The following is a 23,480-nucleotide window of genomic DNA, read 5'->3' on the forward strand; positions in this document are numbered from 1 at the left end:
TAATAACAAACATGGTTCTTAAATGTGTACGAGCAACTATATCTGCATGTAAGTCATGCCAAATAACATTTTGCTATGAAAAAAAACATTCACACAGCCTCATAAATTATCATACAGGAATGTTAGTATCCCCTCGTGACATAATGTAAACACAGCCAATACAGGTAGTGATGTGAAGAATGGCATGACTTTATTATGTCCGTTGCTCAATGTTCGACATATGGATTTGATGTGTTTATAGAGACATGCCATACAACCATTATTAGGCCCCCTTTTAAGCCAAGTGCTCCTTCCTGGAGGAAGACGATAAAACCACGGAGGACGCCCGTTTTCTGCATACTGAGGCCATTTCTCTTACATCTCTACACGTTTTAGTGATTGTTGTCGCAGATGCATGAGTATTTACAGTGTTTACAATAGTGATGTCATGTACAAAAGAGAGAGAGAGAGAGAAACCTTTACAAATATTTGCATAAGAAAAACAAATGTCCGCTCTTAATAAAAAAAACAACATGAAAAGAGGAAGATAATCCAGTTAATAAAAAGCCCTCCCGTGGTAAGGTTAAGTGTGGTAGGTCCAATGAAACAAAACTTTGGGAACGTACCAGGGTCACGTGCATCAACATAACATCTGCAGGCTCACATCTGTTCTTACACCGCTTCCGTCTTTCACACTCACGTTTAAAATGGTGTCAAACCGTGCACCGGCAGCCCAGCCGCCATACACATCATGGCAGAGTTCACACACACATCATCATAAGTGACAGCTTGTCATCATTTCTACCAGCCGAAGGTCGATAACCCACTCTCCATCCACGTCTGGCCACCAAGGTGATGAGATTAAAGTGTCACCAGAGTAAGGGAGAGGAACTGATGATGTTACCTCCGAATCGAGGCCGATGTGGACGATTAAAGCAGTTCCAAAGCAGCTTTAGGCCAATTGTGTTTCAGGCACAGATAGATTTAGGCATCATGTCTCTACTTAACACCAGCACCCTGTTTGGACAGTAGAGGAACATCTGGACAGAACATGGGAGTCTGAGGTACAGCCACAGGGGGCACATGGGGGGCCAAGAGGTTTAAGAAGACCTCTACTACAGTTTTCTCCTCTTAGAAGATGTTTCATCCTGTCTTTCTTCCTTACAAGAACAGTCAGGATGTGAGCAATAAATACTCTCTGTAATCTAATACTCTAACATATATATTATGTGCAAACAAATCAAGGGAAATAATACAAGGAAGCCACTTAAAATTGAGTTAACTTTTCGTAATCCCAGCTCTTTCTCTTACAGTAACTCTTAATGATGCGTGAGAAGGAGCAAATGTCATGAGAATTTTTTTTTTTTACTGATGGTCTCCACTTCCCCTTGTTGGATGATGCATGAAAAATGATCAAAAGAGTGAAGAGAGAAGTGGAAACGCTGTTCTAAGTAATGGCGTGTTAGGAACACATCGATAAAAGCTGCTGCAGACAGATTATCGTTGACGATGACTCAGTATAAAATTCTACAAAATCAAGATTTCCAAAGCCGTTTCCTCGTCTATCACAAGGGAAAGTTGTGTTTTAAAACCGATATCTAAATACAGAATATACGCAAGCATAGCCAGAAATGTTAGGCTGTTTCCGATTACACAAACAAGCAGGTTATCTATCTGTGTGTTTACAATACTGTATGTTGAGTGGGGTCAATGTCAGTGTCTGTGGTTGTATCAGTGTATTACTGGAGGAAACCATTGGCTACTGAGTTTTCTTCATGGACTGACCCTAAAATCCAATTAATTATGTCCATCCATTATTCATCCATGCATGCTACTCTCACAGCTTCATAGTTCTCATATTCAATGGCTGAACTCAAAAGGAAAAAAACATTCAAGGCCATTTTTATGGCTCAGTTATTGAGTGTGTGTTATGTTCTACAGAGCACCTTTGACGTCAGAAAGCACACCAGGAAATACTGCCATCTAGAGGAATTACTAATTAACTGCATGACTCTCATTAGATAAGCAGTCACCGACACAGCCTCCTAAAATCCAATTACCACAAGTACAAAATAAAGTGCATTTTTGGCTGTCGTCAAGTGATGATCCTACTTCTTTTTTGTTTTTTTGACTAAATCAGAGTTTCTTCCTCAAAGAAAACCAGTGGTAGTAAGCACCAATAGGTTTTGGTGAAAGTTGTGGCTAAAAAAGAAAAAGAATGGGTCTTGATCAATAGGATTACAGGTAATATTTTTGCATCATATTATTCCGGTTACCATGCACTTGCAGATTCAACAACAACCCATCTGGAAGAAATCGAGGGCAGAGAAGAGACAAGTCCATGTCTCATCCTGACACCATCATCACAGCTTCCTATGAAAGCAGTTTAATTGTCTTTTTTGATAGCGGGGCCGAGCAAACCCTTCGTCCACAATCTCTCTCTATAGATCCTTTACATTTAGCTTCGTAGCAGCTCACTGAGCACACAGTTAAATTCATTATCCAGTCTCATCGGGACTTTGCCGGTCCAAATAAAGAGTCCATAGTTCCGGAGGTTGACCGACAGTCGGATGTTATTCTCAGAGCGTAGTCTGCAGCGAAGGATCCAGACAGCCTTCCCGCTCCGGAGACTCGATGTAGTTGGCCGACTCCTGGAGCTTCAGCAGCATGGCCATCTGGGAAGCAGGAAGGGATGGAGAGGCAGATTAACAGACATGTTTTGTATGACAGGGTTAGATTTAGATTTTCTCCTTTTTAGTGTTTGGTGGCCAATTTCCAAAATGGGGGGGGGGGGGGGGGGGGGGGGGATCCTTAGAACATATCCCCTTAGTCTACTGTAGGTTCAAAACATTCATTTTCATCCCCCATCCCAACAAAAACCTTCAAGCTCACCAGTGGGTCTGACTCCAGTGTGCTGGGTGGAGGTGTATCTTTGGGAGGCTTCTTCTCCTCACTGAGTGGACCTATGCTGGGGGGAGGTAGGTGAAAGAGCCTGGACTGGTCCTGCTGTGCGTTGGGCCACGGGAGAGTCCCTCTCACCCACTCCACCGGATCCTCCCATACTGCCTTCTGGCCGTGCACCTGAAAGGGATGAACGTCCTGTTAATGTCAGCACTAATGTTACAATATGGAGGGTATCTCTGTGTGTGTGTGTTAGTGTGTGTGTGTGTGTGTGTGTGTGTGTGTGTGTGTGTGTGTGTGTGTGTGTGTGTGTGTGTGCGCGTGTGTGTGTGTGTGTGCGTGTGTGTGTGTGTGTGTGTGTGTGTGTGTGTGCGTGTGTGTGCTCACCTTGATGCCGTCTTTGGCTCCCTCCTGCAGGTACGGTATAATGGAGTGGTTCCACAGGTCAATGAACCACTGCCTGAACTCTGCCACTGATACTGGGCATGACAGGAAGAAGCAGGGACCTGCGGGGAGCAAAATTTCATGTTGATTGTTTTCCTGTTCCAGATCAAACTAATCCCCCCCCCTCCCTGTTCTCTGCCTGCACTGACTGTCTCTCACCTATGAGGAAGTCCGAGGTGCCGTGTTTCTCCAGGAAAGTGTGCAGGTGGTACCAGAGCTGAGGGATCCAGTCCAACACGTGGAGAAGGGCCTGGTGGTACGCCGAGTCGTGCTCCTTCTGCTGGTAGGCTTCAACAGCTTTGCGGTGCAGGTACCTCAGCAGGAACCCGTTAGCCGGTTCCACGTTGTTGGAGAACATTACCATCCTGTCGTCACAGACACAGAATGTTACTTTTACTCTGTATGCTTCGTTTAAATTGACTTTATCAAAGTAGGAGGAGGCGTGGTGAACGTTGGCTTTGTAGCTCACCTGAAGCTCAGGTGCAGACCGTGGTTGGATGACATCTTCACGGGCTGATTTGTTGTCCCGATGATGTAAGGACTGAAACATCAACCAACAGAGGAAATGATGTACTTTCATGAAATCGCATTGCAACTCTGTAGTGAAATACCGTTAGCAGTTTGAGGAGACTCACCATTTGTGATACTTGCAGGTGAGCGCTCCGTTAACGAGCTCAGTGATGGCTGCTGAATCGCTGATGTCATCTATAATCACAACCAGCGGCAGCTCTGCACCACTCTCTCTGCCGATCTGATTGGCTAGATCGGACATGTACAACTGCAACTCCTGTGGAAGCAAGGACAGGTGAATTGGTATTTGTCATGGTGCAGAAATCAATATTTGTGTACAAAAAATTTGAAAATCAAGCGCCATGTGCTACCTTCTGTGACTGGCGATGCATGTTGAAGGTGACGGCGGCACTGCGGCCGAGGAGGCAGGTCTCGTGGTCGGCCTCAGGTGAGTCGGTTCGGCTGCGCTGCAGGAGGTAGTGGGCCAGGTGCTGGGCCAGATAAGTCTTTCCTGTCCCACTTGGCCCAGACAGAACCAGACGCCTGTGCTTCAGCAGCAAGCTGATGTAGTGCAGCATCATCGGCTTAGGAATCAGAGTCTCAAACACCAGCGAGTCGACACATTTTTCTCTGAGACCTGGAGAGGCAGAAAGAATGGAGAAACAATTAGATTCCTATAGTATTTCTCATGAAATACCTGTAAATATTGTATGTGGAAAAACATGGAAGATTGTACAGCTGCAAGTGCTCTTAAAAACAAAGAGCCTATGAATACAGTACCTACACACAGGAGTCAAGTATAAAAAGTCTAAATATAAAAAAAAAATACACCAAATAAGTTATGTAGGTACCATGTTTGCATATAAAACACTATATGGTCCTTATAAGAATGTGATGTGTCAACAAATCAAGGGGAAAAAAGGAGCCACTTATAATTTTTTTTTTTTTATCTCAGCTTTTGCTCTTACGGTAACTCCAAAAATAACGCGTGAGAATGAGCAACCCACTTCCCCTTGTAGGATGATGCATGAGAAGCAGGCTATTTATCTGTGTGTTTACAATACTGTATGTTGAGTGGGGTCAATGTCAGTGTCTGTGGACCGATTTATTATTCCTATTAATTATTCATCCCTGCATGCTACTCTCACACCTTCATAGTTCTCATATTTAAGCCATGAATGACACAATGGCTGAACTCAAAAGAGTTGTGTTATGTTCTACCATAAAAGTGGAGTAGATGCTGCCATCTAGAGGAATTACTTATTAACTGCATGACTCCCATTAGATAAATGGTTACTGATGCAGCCTCCTTAAAATCCAATTACCACAAGTACAAAATAAAGTGCATTTTTGGCTGTCGTCAAGTGATGATCCTACTTTTTTTTCATATCAAAAGCATCACATCAGTTAAAAAAACATCTCGACACAAACTGCTTTCAGTTCATTTCTGTATGGTGGTTATTGACTATTGAGTGGGTCAATCCCTCACAATCTCAATCTTTTTTTTGCCAAAGTTGAGTTATCATTATATGGCAATATTGTGGCCAGGGACAGTATTGAAAACTCTCCCCGTTGGTGCATTCTTGGTCACTTAGACATTCAACATATACGTGTTGGCTGCCAAACAGGAACATTGTCTCCATAATTGTCAATCTGTGATTATAGTTTGTCAGAACATATTCAATCAATGGTATTACAAGGAGATTTAGAAAATAAATTAATTAATTAAAGCAAAACTCAAAGTTGAGTTTTACATTATATTAAAAAGACCAAGTGGCTGCTTTGAAGGTGGGGAATGAATTGAAATAAAAGTGAATTATAGACAATATCATACAAGTAGACTCACTGACCTTTCAAAGTGAGAAGTATTTGAGCTGACCCGTTGCTGAGACAACGATAAGGTGAGGCTTTAGGTTTGTCCCCTCCTATCACCCTCTGCACCTGAGCCAGCTGGTACATGTGCAGAGAATCACAGGACAGACCCAGACTGGCAGCCGGGTCCACTTGAGTTAGGTAGTCCTAGCAAAGAAAAAAAAACAAAAGAAAATAAGTTAGGACCCGTCATCAAATCACAGCTATACTATTAGTTCAAACCCCCAGGCAGCGTGAGGACAAGCATGGACTCACCTTGAAGGTCTTGGTTATGAGAGAGTCGAGACCGGACCAGTCGGTTCTTGCATTGAGCGGCACTGAGCCCAGGTGGAACTCCTGCTGCTGCTTACTGTCCTGCAGCGACAGAGAGAGGGAACGAGTGCACAATCACCCAACTGTTCGATTTAAAGCTGCTCACTTTATTGGATAGTGTGTCTATTAAAGCGGCTCTCTGTTTACCTCGGCTTGATCTGCAAAGCGGACAATCACTTGTGCACATTCCTCATCCCGCTGGGAGGACACACTTACTGAGTCAACCGGAGACAAGTCTGGAGGAGTGAAGTAAAAAAAAGAGTATAGAGATATAACTTTGATGTATTCTGCACACATGCGTGAGCTGAATGTGAGTTTCCGTGTTTGTCTCTTACCAGGATCTTTACAATCATTCAGACTGAGGCTGAAGGACTTGGTGAGGGACATGCTCATCGGTTGCCTCAGTGACGGCGCCAGGAGTGAGGCCAGGCCTGAAGGCTGGGAAGTGGAAGAGGTGGGACCAGAGCCTGTTTTCAAATGGTCATTCTCTGCCTTCAGGTTCTCCACAGTTGACTAGGACGTAAAAAAAAGTCAATTTTCAAGTCAAAATCAAGTTTTTTTCAAATTATCAGATACTTATACTTCAGTTATGTACTTTACTAAACATGCACATGCAGGAAAAACACACCTGCATGCTGTTCATGGCTTCTCGGAGCTGCTCCAGGTGATGGGCAGAGCTTAAGGCCTCCAGTCGGATATCCGTCAGCTCCCTCTCTTTCACCCACAGTTCTGAGCGCAGGTCCGATACGGCCGCTTCCTCGTCGTCTCCCTCTTCTGTTGTCTCGATGATCCTGGAGAGGACACAATGCACCCGTCAAGTCCAAACTGGCGGACTCACTATCGAACCACCAGGTGGCGTTTTGTGTACTTACACAGAAGAGGCCGATGTCCGGATGGACGAGGGCTGGTCTTCTCCTTCTTCTCCTCCCTCGTGGAGCATCTTTGGGGAGTTGGGAGCCGAGGAGTCGGGGGTGACGATCTCTTCAATGTCCGAGTACGTTTTGGCGCCTTTCTTGATGCTGAATGCCTTGTTGAAGGAGCTCCTCAGCTACACCGATGGAGAGGAGAGCAGGGAGAAAGATGGAGAGGCCGACATTTGAACAGATATTCATATAATATCCATATTGGGTAACGCTTATTTGCTCTCTTGTCTTGCACGAGATAAGAAGATTTCTATTACTCTCTCATGCCTGTCTGTTGAACATGAAGCTGGAGGCAACAGGTAACTCGCATAAGACACACTATACTACTATACTATACTATACAGCTAGATCTATTAAAACCTAAATGCTGGACATGTGCCAGGCTAGCTGTTTCCCCGTTTCTAGTCTTTATGCTAAGCTAAGCTAACAGGCTTCATATAAACAGACAAACATGAGAGTTGTATCAACTTGTGGAAGAAAATAGATAAGTCTATTTCCCAATATGGGAAACTATTATGTTAAGCTTCCTGTCATTTTCTAAGACTTCTATAGCGACAAATATGGTGTAAATGAGGGGGAAACCATCATTTAGGAACTGCAATTAATAAACTTTGATGATTAAAATGAGAACTGCATTTTTTATGGAACATCATGTCTGTTGATTGCCACTCAAGAGAACAGGCGGCCAATCAGCAATCTCACCTCAAAGACCTTAAATAGAAGAGGAGGGCGAGACTGGCACGTGTGCTACTATCTCATTATCACCATGGAGACTGAACCAAAACAAAGACACTTGCAGCATGCGTTCTTACCCAGCTCTTTTTCTTCTTCTTCTTGGCTTCTTGGTCCTTCAAGCTGCCCATACTCGACATGCTGGTCAGGCTGTTGAGACTGGAGATGCTCTCACAGGAGTTCTGACGTCGAATCCGCACGTCTGGTAAAAAGGAGAACTCAACGTCAAAAGACCGCAAACGTGCCGAGACAGTGAGCGGAGGAGAAAAAAGTAAGATGGCCTATGTTCAAACCTTTCATATTACCTGGGGTGTTTAAGGCTCCCTGGATCACAGCCTGGGCTTCTTCATTCCTGGTCTTCAAAGCCTCGATGGTCTCCCTCAGGTCCAACAGCTCCGAGTCCTACACAAACAGATTAATATCAGCATGTTGGGTTGCGATTGACCAGTTTGTCTGTAAATCTGTGTCAGCATTTCCGCCTTGTTCCAAGCAGCTTTTCATCATCATAAAGTTTTTTTCTATTTACTGCAAATTTACATTGAATGGGGTCCTCCGGGAGAGAACAGCTAAGAAATGCTTCTGGAAACAGATAAATAAATGCAAATGACCTGCGGAAGTACTCAAAGTAATGAATAGTTCATCAGCACTTCACTCATCATGACCTCATTCATGCTCATCTCAGTTCAGCGCTGCCATGTCTCTGTGTTCTTTTTTATTGAGACAGTTTTAAATAATGCACATCTTATTTCTTTTGATATTTCCCCCATATTTTATACATTTTGAAAATAATTTATTGCACTTGGACCATGGCAATGTAGCATTTCATTACATATTATACACGTATAATGAACTATGTGACAACTACAATTAATTTTTTTTTTGAAAATATAATAAATAATTAATGTTTGGGCTCATTAAAAAAAACAAAAAACTAAATTTCATTCAGATTTTTGCAATTTTTTTTATATTAATAATAAAACAATTATATATTCTTATAATTTGGGGGAGGAGTAGTATTGTCTGATGTTCACAACTCAAACCCACTTGAGCTTATACACCTGGTGGGCTTCATCCCCCTCACGATGTTAACAGTTCAAAAGCACAAAGAGTCCAGAACAACGGAGCCTCTCTCTGCTGTGTATTTTGTGCTAAAGCCGACCCCACTCCACTCTGAACAGAGCCGGTCGGCCCATCTCCTCAGGGTTAAAGAGCCTGTGCTGAGGCTGAGCTGCACAGGTCAATGCGCTGGCACAAACAACAAAGAGATTTCTGGAGCGGTCTAGACAGCCTTTTCAGTGGGAGCAGCAAGGCATGAAGCCCTCAGAGGGACTCCTCACATTCATGCACACACACACACATGCTGCACACGGCCTTCGGCGCTGATCAATTAATTCACAGCAAAACAGATAGAAAGGTCGAGGAATGCAGGAGTGTGATGTTTGGTGTGAGTGCACATGCGAGCTGTTTTCACTTTTCATTCAGCCTAAAGCAAAGGTTGTTCTTCATAGATCCTCTGTCCTCCTCTCACGCTAAGTCACCCTGCGGGACGGCAGCCTGGGCCTCTAACCTACATTCAGCTCCTCACCGCAGGCTGTGATCAAAGTCAGATCGCCCCACGTTCTGCCGCCTCTTACTGGACGGCTCCTGAGATGGCAGCAGTGGAGGAATGCAGCTGGAATTCAGGGTTGTGTGTGTGTGTGTGTTTTCAAAGTGTGGATGTGACGTTACCTTCTGATCCTGGGTTATTGACAGACTCTGCAGCCGAGCTGTCATCAGGTGCAGGCTCTGCTCAAAGGCGGCCACCAGATTTGCCTGTTTGGAAAAGATGAAAGGAATAAGCAATAATTCATGTTTTCCTCCAAATGTTTATTCACGTAGTTGTCTATAACATGACATTATTATTTATTTGCATTACTAGATGTTGACAGCATCATTTACATGAAGACACATGTACATATTGTATGGGGCAGAGGTCTTCATGTATAAAATAACTTTATAATTATATATGTATACAATGCTAAGCCATTAAAATAATAATGGTTGATATATATATATATATATATATTTATAGAACAGATTTGAATTCTATATTGGCATTTGTACATCACAATTTAATTCAACATTTAACAAATGTATATTTGCATATTAACGGTTGCATTCGTGTTAATGTGTATTTTTGGAGATATTTAAATATTTGGAAGGAAAAAAGTTTGGGATCAAATCATTCTGGGGACCCCCTGCAGTAACTCTGCCGACCCCCTAGGGGTCCCGGACCCCCTGTTGAAGATCTCTGGTATAGGGGGACTAATGAACACTACTGTATAAATCACATTACAGATTCAATAGATGTCCTCTGCCCATTTATTCCTCATGTAGATATTATGCTAAAAGGATGGATGACACACAAAGGCTGAACAGGATGTCCCCTGTGGAAAATTCTCCTCCTCCCTAATCTCTCTCACACACTCCCACTTTAGCCCGGAGCAGGAAGGGAAAATTACTCTCCTTTCTCCTTAACAGAACGTATTAATATAGAAGAATAATGCATAGAGCCCAATCATTGATCCAGCACATTCATAACCATGCTGTGATCTGTGCATCTGTTTTGCCCATTTACTGCCCTTGCACGCACACACACATGCACACACACACACACACTTGATTGATGTGTGCCGCATAAAGCCATGCATAATGGCTGCACTGTATTGCTGCAGTTGGACCATTGGAAACGCTGACAGGGTGGTCATACAGAAACAACCTTGTAGAGTGGAGAGAAAGGGCAAGGCACCTGGGTGTGTGTGTGTGTGTGTGTGTGTGTGTGTGTGTGTGTGTGTGTGTGTGTGTGTGTGTGTGTGTGTGTGTGTGTGTGTGTGTGTGTGTGTGTGTGTGTGGCTTGGGGAGAGGTTCAGAAGAAGGTTAGCATTATTAAGGCCCCACATGGAGAAGAAATGTGCTGAGACTGCAGAGAAAATTATTTTACTTGAAATCTCTCCCTGTGGATCTCTTTTCCATCTTATCTGAGGGGTAAATATCTTTCCTGGTGTGAGAAAGTAAGCGAGTGATGAGTGTGGATTGAATTGGATGGTGATACTAATCTTTAAAATATAAAATATGTAGTATAGTATAGTATATATGTATATGTGTAGTTTTTAATCACATGATTTCTTGGAATAGCAGGTCACTGTTACTTTGTTAATAGTAACTCAAAGTTGATGGGGATGATTTTCTGCTGTGCCCTAGTGAGTAATCTTTGGCAGCAGGGCGGAGTACTGTGTGTGGGACAAAATAAACACACAGTACTCCGACAGCTCGGCTTATTGATGCATTTTTAATGTTTTGAGCGAACAACGGAGTTCTGTTTCACAAAGGAATGAGGTATATTTGGCTTTCAGCACACACGTAATACTTATTAGTGGGATAAATTTATTGATGTTGTTGGACTTTGAATCTGCATCAACTGACTAACATAATATCATATAACATAATCTGACAAGAAATGTCTGTGCATTTCAAACAAGAGAACAAAACAGCTGAAGGCACGCTGACGTTGATCCTTCTTTGCCTGCTGTCGCTTGTTCAACACTCCTCATGTCTTTATGAGGATCAGTTACCTCGGCCTCGGGGCAGACGTCACTGAGGTGGACAGTTCATCAACATGAGTGACAAGTATGAGGGTGTAAAATTGGAGGGAGGGGCTACTACAAATTTGTTGCCTCGGGGCAAAACGCTGCCTATTGTAGCTTTATTTATGGCAAATGCCATTCAGATAGATTGTGTGTGGTTGAGTTAAAGTTACATTTTTATATTTTTAAGAGGAAATATTGACACTACTAAACAAAGGAAAATACGTTTCTTTGGGTGCTTCATGATTAGTAAGACAGCAGACAGTACATACGTTTGCTGTCAGCTGTGTCGTCAGGTTAGACACCTTCTCCTGTGACGACTCCAGCTCCCTCCTCAGCTTACGGATTTGCTGCGAGGGAAGAAAAAAAAAGGTAAGTTACACTTTAAAGAAAACAGTTTTACTGAAGCCGACAATAGCTGACATTACACAAATGACTGTGTTCATCAAATGAATGACAGACAACCCCACAGACAACAGAGATGAGAGTGACGGGTGAAAGGACAGGAATGAGAAAGAAGAAGAACAACAACAAGATCAAGAAAAAGAAGAAGAAGAAGAAGAAGAAGAAGAAGAAGAAGAAGAAGAAGAAAGAGCAGGAAAGAACAAACTTACCTCTCCCTGAATCCTTTCCTCAGCCTTTGGAAGCAGGGGGAATAAAAGTAAGATGTTAGATAAGACAAAAGGAGAGAAGTAGAAAGGAGAGGAGACTAATTAAGTACACCGAGCATTCCCAGGGAGAAAGTCCTGTTTCTCTTTAAAGTGTGCAACAAGAGGAAAACACTCAGACATTAATACACCTCACAACACATTAGACACTGAAGTTTAGCTACCTGACTCTGCATGCCGCCCACACTCACAGAGGAGTAAGTCGACGAGGCGTTGGACGCCAGGGAAAGCACAGACCCATGAACTGAAAGGAGACAATTACATTAATGAGATAATAAGAAGCTACCCAACAACACTGAACAATATATATATATATATATATATATATATATATATATATATATATGAAATGTATAAATCAGTGGGCTAACCCTCATCAAGTTCCTTGTCCCTAAAGGATCCGGAGCGAACCATTCCCATGCTGCGGGGGCGTTCAGCCAGCGACATGGTGCTTCCCAGCGGAGACGCTCCGTACAGCTCCAGAGAGGCATCGTGTGTTGGGATGCTGTTGGAGCGAGTCATCCTCGGAGGGCCGCCAACAGGGCTGGGGACTAGGAAGAGAGCAGAGGGGTCACGGGAGGGAGAGTTAGCGACGTTACACACCAAATGCATAATCAGTGCTAATGCCATTCTAGTCAGCACTCATGTGTTTTAAACTCACCCATACTGGTCTTGGAGGTGCGGGGCAGGGAGGTGGGGGAGGACAGCAGTGGAAGAGCCAGCGAGTCGGTCATACTGAGAATAGAATGAGAGTGTCTCCTCTCTCCTTTCTCCTTCCCTTCCTCCTCAACCTGGCAGGCACCGCTGTAGAGACACAGGAAGAGGGAAACGTCATGTTAAATGCTTTCCAAAACAAGTAGCCAACATCATATGAAACAAGTACTATTTTAATCCAGTAATGGATGCTTCTCAAGGTGAGCTTTTATTTCTTAAATGTTCATAAATTGTGTTGGCAATATCTTATTTTGTGTGGAAAGACCAACAAAAGGTTGGCAGTGAGACACAATGAGATACAATATTGAGGGGATTAAAGCCGGAGTTTTGGAATACAAGTGCCTGGGATGATGAGGATTAACACAATCTGTCATTCACTGAGGATCCTATCAATGGGATCTCTGTGTGTGTGCAATTAAATGGCCATGCTATAATTGTGTTAACTCATCGGTGCATGACGGTATGGTGTGTGTGTGTATGTGTGTGTGTGTGTGTGTGTGTGTGTGTGTGTGTGTGTGTGTCCACTTACCTTAAACCTTTCTTTGGCAGTGTGTTTCTGTCTCTCTGAGAACTGTGGAGATTAAACATTGACATTATTGAACCACTCCCGTGAGGAGTTATTAAACTCTCAGGAAAAGGCAGCAGACACAAAGAAGCATCGTACGACTGGCAGACAGCTGGTGTCAGCCAGTAATTATGACTTCAGCCACTGAGGCCCGTACAACACCAATAATAGGGCTGCAGTAATAATAGCCTAGACTCCTCATCCTGCATGTGGTGTATGTGGGTGGGTGCACATGCTTGTAGTTGCCCTTGTCCTTGTTGTTTTAGTTTGCAATATATAAATGATAAATATGCAATATTTCAGTGATGGAGGTAAGGCATCCAATACGATACAAGCATTTCTGTCTTGTCTTTGGCTTTCTGATTACTTCACTGAGTAAAAGGTATTAAAGTCATACGACAGGTTTAGTTTAGGCTACGTCTAAAGTAATACATTCTGATATTCGGAGTATATACCTACAAGACCACTAGACATCTAATCCAGTCTGTGTTTTCGTGTTTTGCTGCATACCTCTTCCAGTATGAGCAGTATTTTGTCATCAAATACCAAAAGCTTTTTTTAAAACCTTTACTCGTTACTAAGGTGAGGGGATGCATGATTGTGGCATAGAACAAAGTGAATAATATATCAAAGGGTTTCCCTGATGTTGGTGCAGTTCCTCAGCACACCAGTAGGTGGAGTTATATAGCAGCTTTATGAAACATGAACCACCAAACATCTGCTCCGGATCTATACTTGTATGATGTGACTTGGTTTAATATGGAGTATGGACAGTGGAAGATGATTGGATCTCACCTGTCTGTCAGAGACAACGAGGCTTTGCTTCCAGAACTCCAGCTGGGGGGAGGGCCTCTGTCTTCCTGCCTGTCTTTGTGTCGGGACTCTAAGGTGGTGTAGCCTCTCACCAAATGCTCCCTCTCCCTGGTCTTCTCCCTCTCCTGGGGCTCTGGGGCCAGACTCATGTGGAGCGGCAGCGACTCCATGCTGCGATGCAGCCCGGACAGTCGAGGGTAGAGCAGGGGAGAGGAGCTCCCTGGGCTCCCTTGAACCCCGAGAGACGTGACCTGCCGGGGCCCTAACCCGGTCCCTGAGCCTGAGAAGCAGGTTGAAGAGTTCACGTTGAGTAAAGGTGCGGGGCTGGGGGTCAGTCGGGGGCCAGTGGAGCTATCTACTGAGCTGGCCAGATCCTGGAGCTTAGAGTAGGGAGGGATCTTAGGTGGCAGGGAGTCCTGAACGCCCACATCTAGGTTTGAGTTCAGTTTGTCCAGCTGGGCCATGGATGGAGGCTTCGCCAGGCTGCGTATCCCAGATAACCTAAAGACAAAGACAAACGGTGTTGAAGCATATTCACACTTTCTTTGTGAAATACTGTTAAATTGCACAATGTATGTTTTGGGGGAGTACCTGTGTGTGCTGGGAGAGGGCAGATCCATGCCCTTGCCACTGCTGGGTGGTCTCAGTCCCTGTAGCTTCCCTCCGTTCTCTAAGGGGGTCTGAGCAGGGCTGCCCTTCAGAGACCCACCTCCGCACTCAGAGTCCGATACCACAGCTTTGGCTTTGGCCCTCTCTTTCTCTTTCTCTCTGTCGGTCTGATTGACTGGACTGGGACTCGGGATCCCACGGCCACCTGCTTTACTCAACCCAGAACCGAGCCCCGAGCCAGGCTCTTTAAGTCTCGAGCCCTGGGGCGGTTTGATCAGCCCAGAGCCCGCATCCAAGGTCGTGCTCACCGGGCGAGCTGAGCTCGGCCGGGTAAGTGTCAGGGTGCTCGTCTTTGCCGGGCGAGGCAGAGAGCGGTACTGGAGGGACGTCCTGGCATTCGGAGATAGAAAGCCACTGTGGTCGCCGTTTGAAACATCTAGACTTGTCTTCCTTCCTCCGCCTCCACCACCAGCCCCCGGTTTGACAGGAATACCTGACGTTTTGGGATTTTTCCCCGCATTTGCAGACCCACAGGGTACAGGCATGTTGGCATTGTTTGTGCCAATACTGGTCGCCGTGGCAGGCTTCTTGAAGCCAAAGCTTCCACCAGTCGAGGGCCGAACCAGGCCAGACGGAGGCTTACGTTGCTCAATGGCAGGGACGCCATTTCTGTGGTCTTTACCGGCATCGGAAGAGGAGCGCTGAAGGCCGGAGGTCTTCACTGTTAATCGAGACTTATCCATCGGCTTGCCATCTGACTTCACTGTGCCTAAAGAGGTCGAGGAGGGAAAACAGAAAGAAAATCACAGATGAGTAGCTTGACTAATTTAAAGCCTGAACAGTTTCTGGTGGTGAGAGCGAGCGAGTCATATGGAGGACGTCATATCTTATCTGACCACCTACAAGGTCTGTCTGTGTGCTGATAAAGACCAACCCGTCTGAGCAGACAGACAACGTGTGGACCAGACTCTCAGCCAGCTTCACCCTCACACACACACTGTTATCATGTGGCTACTCCTCCTTTCCATCCTGATGAACTATAACAGTTTTTCCTGACTTTCCAGTAAGTGCACGTCTGTGTGTCACAGCTGCAGAGCGCCGAGATTAACGTGCAGCGCGGCTGTGGAAAAACCGGCGTTCACATTCACAGAGCGTGTCTGCGGGCACAGAAAGTGCACGAAACACCCAGTATAACTGAGTTTCTCCACTCTTGAAACCTCTTTGGGGAAAGAGGGCGGAGTGAGAGATATAGCCGGGGTGAACGGAGGTTGGAGGAAAATAATGTGATTTTCTTCCCATCTGTACATTTCCCAGATGGCAAATTAACTGGACTTGTTTGGAAGTTATTATGAGAAAAAAAAAAAAAAGAATTAGACACATGTGCGCTGTATGCACCACCGCACCAGTGCCAGTCCACACTTCCTACGCTCTTAATACGCATCTATTGGGAGTTGTTATGGGAGGTTTATATACAAGGCATTAACAGAGTCAAAGAACTGCTGTTGAATGGGACCCACCGGCGTGCTGCCTTGGCACATCTGGAGCCACTTAAGGGTATTGAAAAAGGCCGCAAAACACACACGCATAGGGCCAGACGTATATACCACACACGCTCACGGTGTCTCAGAGATTGGATCTTATAGGAATGTGACACCGACAACACATTACACTTGCAGCTCTTTTGTAAATGTGAAAATTGGCTTTACATGTCAAGTCATAAACTCAATCCATCGTAAAACCGCAACGCTGCATGCTCCAAGGACATCGAGCTGCAGAGACACACGCGGCCAGCAGGGCGGTGTGAAGCAAACACACACGCGGTGACAGAATCCAGGAGTGTCTATTAATTCTGACATAAATGAAGCCTGATTTTAATGACTCAGGCTGTGGAGACAGTGGAGCTCACAACAGGCCTGAAGAGATGTCTGAAGAGGCAGACAGACAGAGAAAGCCTCCGCGTAACATTTCTAACCCTGTCGTGTCTGGGTGTTGAAGGAAAATAGCTTTTTTTATAGCCTCCTTCCTTAAGTATTCTTCAATTTAAGGCCACTGTGGTAGAAGGGAGATGAGTATGCTATGATGTCTGTCTGTCTGTCTGTCTGTCTGTCTGTCCCCGTGCGGCTGACTGTTTGTAGGTCAGAAAGGAAACAGAGAGACACATGATACATCAGTGCTGACAGAGTGATGAATACCTGCTCCGGGTTCCTAACTGCATCGTGCTTCTTGCAGCGCGCTCGCACCAAAATAATTCATTCATATCTGACCGTACTGTTAACGGACACTGTCGTCTCATAGTGAAAGGAAACACAGGCAGTGCTGACTGCTGGGCATAAATGTTAACACATTGTGAACGTTGGTTCCAAAGCCCCACCAACATCTATTATCTTTATTATGTGAATACCATCGTCTACCGCTTATCCTGTATTCAGGGTCGCGGGGGGCTGGAGCCGATCCCAGCTGTCATTGAGGGAAGGTAGGGTTCACCCTGGACAGGTAACCAGTCTATCACAGGGCCCACATGTAGAGACAGACAACCATTCACCTATCCCCATCTTTGGACTGTGGGAGGAAGGCGGAGAACCCGGAGAGAACCCACAATTACACGCGGAGAACATGCAAACTCCACACAGAAGGAAGTTCTGTGTGGAGTTTGCATGTTACTACTAATACTACTGTTACTACTAATACTACACTGAGTGATGCTGAATGTCAACATATGTCTACAAGTACATCACATATAATATGACTCAATACATAATAATAAAAATGAAGTGAACTTGAAGTGTAATAAGTTTAGAGTTCAGTAATAAGTAAGTTTGAGGCACCGTGTTATAAGTGTTATAAGTGTGAAGTGTTTACTGTATGTAGAATCGTTTAACAAATTATAATATATATATATATATATATATAACAAATTATATTATAAATTATATTATATGTACAATATAATTTGTGCTTACACAATTAATCAATTGTTTAAGTCATTTCCCGAGGAAAACCAGGAAGTAAGGAATCCCAAATATTTACATAGTGCATATTAGAGTATATACTACAGGATAAGTATACAATATGGAAACGCTTTTCTATCCCTGTAAATGTTTACACACAATCCTGCTAAACCCAACTGATCTCCAGCGTGAGCGATAGAGACCAACGTCTGCCGCTCATCTGGTTGAACCGATGTTCTCCTCCACGCTGGCGAGCTACAACTACCTTTTTCCAGCCTGCTTTCAAGTGACTTCATCATCTGATTATTTAGAGTCCCAAACTCGGCGGCAGACTGAATAGCCGCGATAGCGGATTCATACGGCTCCCATCAATAACAATAACGGCCTGGCACACACATCACAGGCTGGTTCAACACACTTGTTTGGCATATCTGGAACTTCAACAGCTGGCAATGCAAACACAGGACGGCCCCACAGAGAGAGGACTGTTTACACAGCCACTGGTGCACAGAGGCCGGCGCACAACAGCACAAATAATATCCTGTCGTTGGGGTTGTCTATACGTGTATATTTGTGTGCGTGCGTGCTTACGTAAACGGCACACAGATGGTGTGCTTAAAAGGCAGCTGCACAATCGGCACTATTGTGCTCTTTGTGTGTGTGTGAGTGAGAGTGTGTGTCTTAAGTGTGATGGGCGACACTCTGTAAGGCTGGCACAATCTCAGATGTGTCTGCTCTCACAAACACACACTATTACACACACACACGCACACACTGTCTCTGGTCCAGTTGTTTTGGGTACAAGGCCTTTATTTAAGTGTTATAAATTCTCTCTGTCCGGCACAAAAATAAAGCCTGCATAGGAAAGGCTGGACCAACAGGAAGATAAAAAAAAACACTGTTAGTCAATGTGTGCATGTGTGTTGGCTGGCAGGAAGGGAGTGGGTGGCGATGGGCGTTTGATACATGGCACCACTTTCTAAAGGCCCGGAGGGTGGGCTGCAGCTGTGGATGAATGTGTGGGACAAAGACAGAGAGAGTGTCTGTGACTGTGTGGGCGTGAGACTGCCAGAGAGAAGGGAATATTAAAAGACAGCCAATGTGTCCGTCTGCCCAGGTTATGAAACCATTTCAACGTTAAGTGCAGCTCTATATATTACACCTTGCTGTGTGTGTGTGTGTGTGTGTGTGTGTGTGTGTGTGTGTGTGTTCCTCCTCTCACCTGCCACTTTCAGGCCACTCTGAGAGGTGTGTGTGATCGGGGAGGTGACTCCCACAGGTGGGTTTCTTCCTTTCTTCAACATGTGTCCCTGACCCAAGGTCTGAGGTTTCTTCAGTTCGCCCCTCCCTCCTTCGAGCCCCACCCCCTGCGTCCGCGTCTTCTTCCATTTATTGGCCGATTCGGACTTGAGACTTCCTGTGTCGTAGACGCCACCGCCCTGGCTCTTGCGGCTGGGTTTGGTGTCGTCGGTGTCCCAGGACAGACCGCTCTCCACCAGAGATCTCTTCTCCGCATCCGTACGCATCTGGAATGGGAAAGACAGACACATGCTTTGAGAAACTGTGTCAAGAAGATGTTTCAGATGCGGGTGTGTGAGATGTGAACATGACATTATATGTATGTCTCTGGTACACTGTTTGCTTTATAGGCATGGTTCTCCTTGACTATCTAATTATAAGGCAGGGGGAAAAAAAGATTGAAAAGCTGCAGTAACGGCAGAGACATTTTTTTTATCTCACATAGAAAGTGCCCATGGCTTTTATTGAAACGTTTTCCACAGATTTGAATCAGAGCTTTAATATAAAATGGATTTATTAGTGATATTTTGTTCAAGACATAAGGAAGTCTAGATATTTATATGGATCTTGACATCCAGCACTCACTTAGAGTCTGGGATGAGAGCATAGGTCAGATAAATTAGCCTTAATCTAGATTTGTAACAGCTATTAGGCTTGTGTGTCAATGGATCTACCATGTGATATGGCGGGACACTCTGAAAAAGTGAGTGTTACTGGAAAAACACCACAAATCAACCTCCTCAATTTCATGTTCATGGACATATTTTATTGCCATTATAAAACCTCTGTAATAAAAGGAGTCAAGTATTAAGTGGAACAGCATTGTAATGAAACAAAGGTTGAATAACCTGTGAATAATTGTATTTGGCTGTTGATTCAAATGTAGATTTTATGACCTACTGTTAAAAGGTATTTAGAAAACAAATTGGCTTTGTAAAATCTAAAGACGTGTTAATAATTTGCTTGAGACACTGGGAAGCATGAGCCAATGGAACAAATCATTGGATATTAAATACAAAAAGGTTGTGTATCGCCTGAAATCTGCACTTAATGTTCATCATTGGCCACAGTTTGAAAAAGAAAGGCATTTGATGAGGTGAGTGGACTCCATCGGAGCCTCAGACTCTGCCTCACCCTGATGCCCTCTAAGCAGAAAAACATGTCTGAATCCAGTCAACCCAAAAACATGCTCTCTGATGCCTCATCTCCCCTGTCTAAATCCTATTGTATGCTCTATTTGAACACTTTCAAAGAGAGAGGGGAACCTGCCCAACACACACACACACACACACACACACACACATACTCAAATGTTAAAGGAAATATGAGGTCATTCTGGAGTCCTGGTCTTCTGTGTGTGTTTTGTGAATACACATGGAAGTGTACAATAGATTTGAATACACATAATGCACAATCCCTGCGTAGGTGTGTGAGAGTGTGTATAGGAGTCTAAATGAGGACAAATATGCCTAGTTTTCACAGAGACGGATTATTCTCTCCCCTGCAGGAGCCTGACAGTTACACAATGCATCAGGAGGTGTTTGAGTGCCAGTTCAGGACGTTGCACCCAACAGTTCTCATGAGGACTCATATGCTGAATTCCTTTTTTATTAAAACCAATAGACCCCATAGACGGGTTTCATATCACACGAGGATCAGGTATGCGTGTGTGTGTGCTTGTGTGTGTCCTGTCTGACCAGATAAAACATGGTCATTTCCTCCCTCACATTCCCTGATTATTGAAACAGGTGGGGATGAGATACACATATTGGTAAAACAAGGTGTATTGCCCTGATTTCCACCAACTGGGTTTTTGTACCACCTACACACACATGTTCTGGCTCTCAACCATGTCTTCTCTCTTTGTACCCCCATCTCTCCTCCGCCTTCACATCCATGTTGAGTACATTATGCAATATGTGGGAGAGATGAGGAACGGATCATTTTAAGCCAGAGCTGCCTTTGAGGGAATTAAAATCAACCGACTAAAAAAAGGGAAAAGGTGGCGCGCCGAAAACGGAGACAAAGAAAAAACAAAGAGGAAGTGATAAAGAAAAATATCAGCTAAGCATGGCGAGAGAGCACGGTGCCATGTGTATTAGGGTGCATGATGAGGTGATGGTTGGTTACCATGGTGACTCCTGCAACTAGGCGTGGGGGGGCGCCCCGGTTCTAGCAGCTCGCTGTCCAGGGCTGCAGATGGCCCTCTGTGTGTGTGTGTGTGTGTGTGTGTGTGTGTGTGTGTGTGTGTGTGTGTGTGTGTGTGTGTGTGTGTGTGTGTGTGTGTGCGTGCGTACGTGCGTGTACTTGTGTGTGTGCATGTGTCAGTGTGTCTGTGTGCAGATGGCTGTTCTAGACCTGTCCTTCAATATACAGGAGGAGACAAAGACCCGCACTCCCAGCATCTCTGCACTTCGGTTGCCATGGTTACGTTGATTCCCTCTCGCTCTCTCTAACTCCCTCTGTCTTTCTGTAAGATCCCACTACATCCATCACATAAACCACATTGCGGAGGTGTGACCTACATCAGACACTATCTGGAACACGTACAGCTACAGATGGACATTAAAGGACCTCAAGCAGAGCTGCTGATGGGATTTTAGGGGCGCTGAGGTCATGAGTCCCAAATCCTCCCATCCCCTCAGCAAAATATTAAGACAAGACATTATATATATCAGTGCACTTCAGTGTGTTGTTAACACAAAGATAATCACTCTGCTGTACTGAACTGGGCCGGTTCAGGCTCTGTAACATCTGAATCAGGTGGGTGAAATCATGCAAAAACACAAACATTTGACTTGAGCAGAGCCTGAACTGGTATATTAAAAGTCCCAACCCTCTGAAGCAGCAACTACATGCCATGGCATTATGGTTTGTGTGGATTAGTGTAGGTCAATGACCAACAACCATGTGTACGGCCACACTGGATCATCATTTTCAGACCTCAGACTCTCAATCCTACAAGAGTACATCAATTAAAAAATGCCTCCACAAAATAACAAAATGGAGTGTTGTTGAACAATGCTGCTATCAAGTACGCTGTGTGTGTGTGTGTGTGTGTGTGTGTGTGTGTGTGTGTGTGTGTGTGTGTGCGGTGAACATTGATTGCTGCAGATGTGATAAATATCAAGGGTGTGTGTAGAATACCTAATCAGGCTTTGTCTCTGATGCCAGTGTCCTGTTGCCTGTTGTGTGTGTTTGTGTGTGTCTGTGTGTGTCTGTGTGTGTCTGTGTGTGTTTGTGTGTGTTTGTGTGTCCCCTCCACACTGACAAAATGTACGACATGTTCAGCACCTCATCGATACCTCACTGGATTAACAGCTTAATCAATACTACTGTAGCCTATGAACACTGCTCATCTGCCTGTGTACGATGGCTGTGTGTGTGTGTGTGTGTGTGTGTGTGTGTGTGTGTGTGTGTGTGTGTGTGTGTGTGTGTGTGTACTTACCACTATGGCTGAGTTTCTGCGGGAGCTGATGGGAGTGGTAGGAAGGGAGTTGAGAGTGGGACTCGTGTTGAACTCTTCAGAGCTGAGGTTGTCTGAGCCGTCACTCAAACCACTGCTGATGGAGCTGCTCTCATCCCAACTAAAGGAAACAGTGACAGAGACAAAGACGTGTCAGATAATATTCATAGAGGAAAACATGCTGTTCTGTTATTGTCATGGATATACAGTGGAGTAGTTCAAAAATGAAGAAAGAAAGAAGAAAAAAAACAGCATATTGACTCAGCTGTAACGTGTTGCAATTAAACGGGCTGGTAAAAGCAATGAATATGCGATTCAAATAGTTTCCTAAAAGTGATGGGGAAGCAATCAAAATAGGTCAAAGTAAAAGCATGGTTGACTTTGCTAAAATAATTTAAATAGTTAGCTAAAAGGAACAAATATGCAGTCAAATAGTTCGCTAAAATTAATGGCTAAATGGTAAATATAGGTAACTACTGCAAACCTGATAGAGGTACGGGGGTTAAATCTAGACAAAGGTAGAAATGTGCACCTATTTTTTGAACAAGTGGTTGAGCCCGCCATTGAGTTTTTAATTCCCCTGCAAAGATTGATCAAGTATCACATGCCACCACATGCACTCATACCCCCAAAATATATCTGTTACAATAAACTGGATAACCTGGATAACCAGCTCCGTTACATCAGCGGTTGGCTCACTTGTCTCCCCGTCTTTGAGTTTGTCTTTTGATCAAATATTCATGGGCCTCGTTTAACACACTGCCTCCTCTATATACTTATCTTTCACACTGCATGAGCTGCAAACACTTGGCAAACTGAATTTCGGAGCGCTCTCACATCGTCTCGGCCCACACACGAACTAAAATAGCACTGAAGAACATATACGCTGATGAATTTGCCCACAAGTGCAATGCAGAAGGGGAGTCTGTGCCAAGATTGTGAAGTTTGGAATACATCTTCTTAGCCATTTCACTCTTTCCCCCCTAAAGAGCAATTGTCCTGGATCTCCTGACAGACACAGGTCGAGGATTTCCTGCTGTCTTACTGTTTGCTTATTTAAATCCGATGAAGAACTGTGTTTACTTCAAATACAAATTATCAT

At 44.4% G+C, this 23,480-nt stretch overlaps 1 protein-coding gene across 5 annotated transcripts in view; it reads right to left on the reverse strand.

Moving 5' to 3' along the window:
* Positions 1-168: 168 nt before the first annotated feature.
* Positions 169-23,480, reverse strand: part of LOC311017263 (neuron navigator 1-like) — a 71,003-nt gene continuing 47,691 nt past the window's right edge. For 2 of the 5 annotated variants that reach the window (XM_084015501.1, XM_084015502.1), the window contains 26 exons: positions 22,361-22,499; positions 18,836-19,139; positions 14,648-15,434; positions 14,039-14,557; positions 13,208-13,249; positions 12,626-12,768; positions 12,336-12,515; positions 12,129-12,208; positions 11,911-11,934; positions 11,569-11,646; positions 9,402-9,485; positions 7,967-8,075; positions 7,754-7,875; positions 6,891-7,066; positions 6,647-6,809; positions 6,354-6,531; positions 6,166-6,254; positions 5,962-6,060; positions 5,685-5,853; positions 4,206-4,471; positions 3,960-4,111; positions 3,794-3,865; positions 3,484-3,689; positions 3,268-3,386; positions 2,872-3,060; positions 169-2,654 (listed from right to left, as the gene is read on the reverse strand). In XM_084015501.1, the coding sequence (XP_083871627.1) occupies positions 2,559-2,654; positions 2,872-3,060; positions 3,268-3,386; positions 3,484-3,689; positions 3,794-3,865; positions 3,960-4,111; positions 4,206-4,471; positions 5,685-5,853; positions 5,962-6,060; positions 6,166-6,254; positions 6,354-6,531; positions 6,647-6,809; positions 6,891-7,066; positions 7,754-7,875; positions 7,967-8,075; positions 9,402-9,485; positions 11,569-11,646; positions 11,911-11,934; positions 12,129-12,208; positions 12,336-12,515; positions 12,626-12,768; positions 13,208-13,249; positions 14,039-14,557; positions 14,648-15,434; positions 18,836-19,139; positions 22,361-22,499 (4,585 nt within the window). In that variant the 3' untranslated portion in view covers positions 169-2,558. The remainder of the gene's footprint in view (positions 2,655-2,871; positions 3,061-3,267; positions 3,387-3,483; positions 3,690-3,793; positions 3,866-3,959; positions 4,112-4,205; positions 4,472-5,684; positions 5,854-5,961; positions 6,061-6,165; positions 6,255-6,353; positions 6,532-6,646; positions 6,810-6,890; positions 7,067-7,753; positions 7,876-7,966; positions 8,076-9,401; positions 9,486-11,568; positions 11,647-11,910; positions 11,935-12,128; positions 12,209-12,335; positions 12,516-12,625; positions 12,769-13,207; positions 13,250-14,038; positions 14,558-14,647; positions 15,435-18,835; positions 19,140-22,360; positions 22,500-23,480) is intronic. The other 3 variants (XM_084015498.1, XM_084015500.1, XM_084015499.1) reach the window with 3 other exon arrangements.

Source organism: Eutrigla gurnardus, assembly GCF_963514095.1.
Source record: "Eutrigla gurnardus genome assembly, chromosome: 8".
Classification (NCBI taxonomy): domain Eukaryota; kingdom Metazoa; phylum Chordata; class Actinopteri; order Perciformes; family Triglidae; genus Eutrigla; species Eutrigla gurnardus.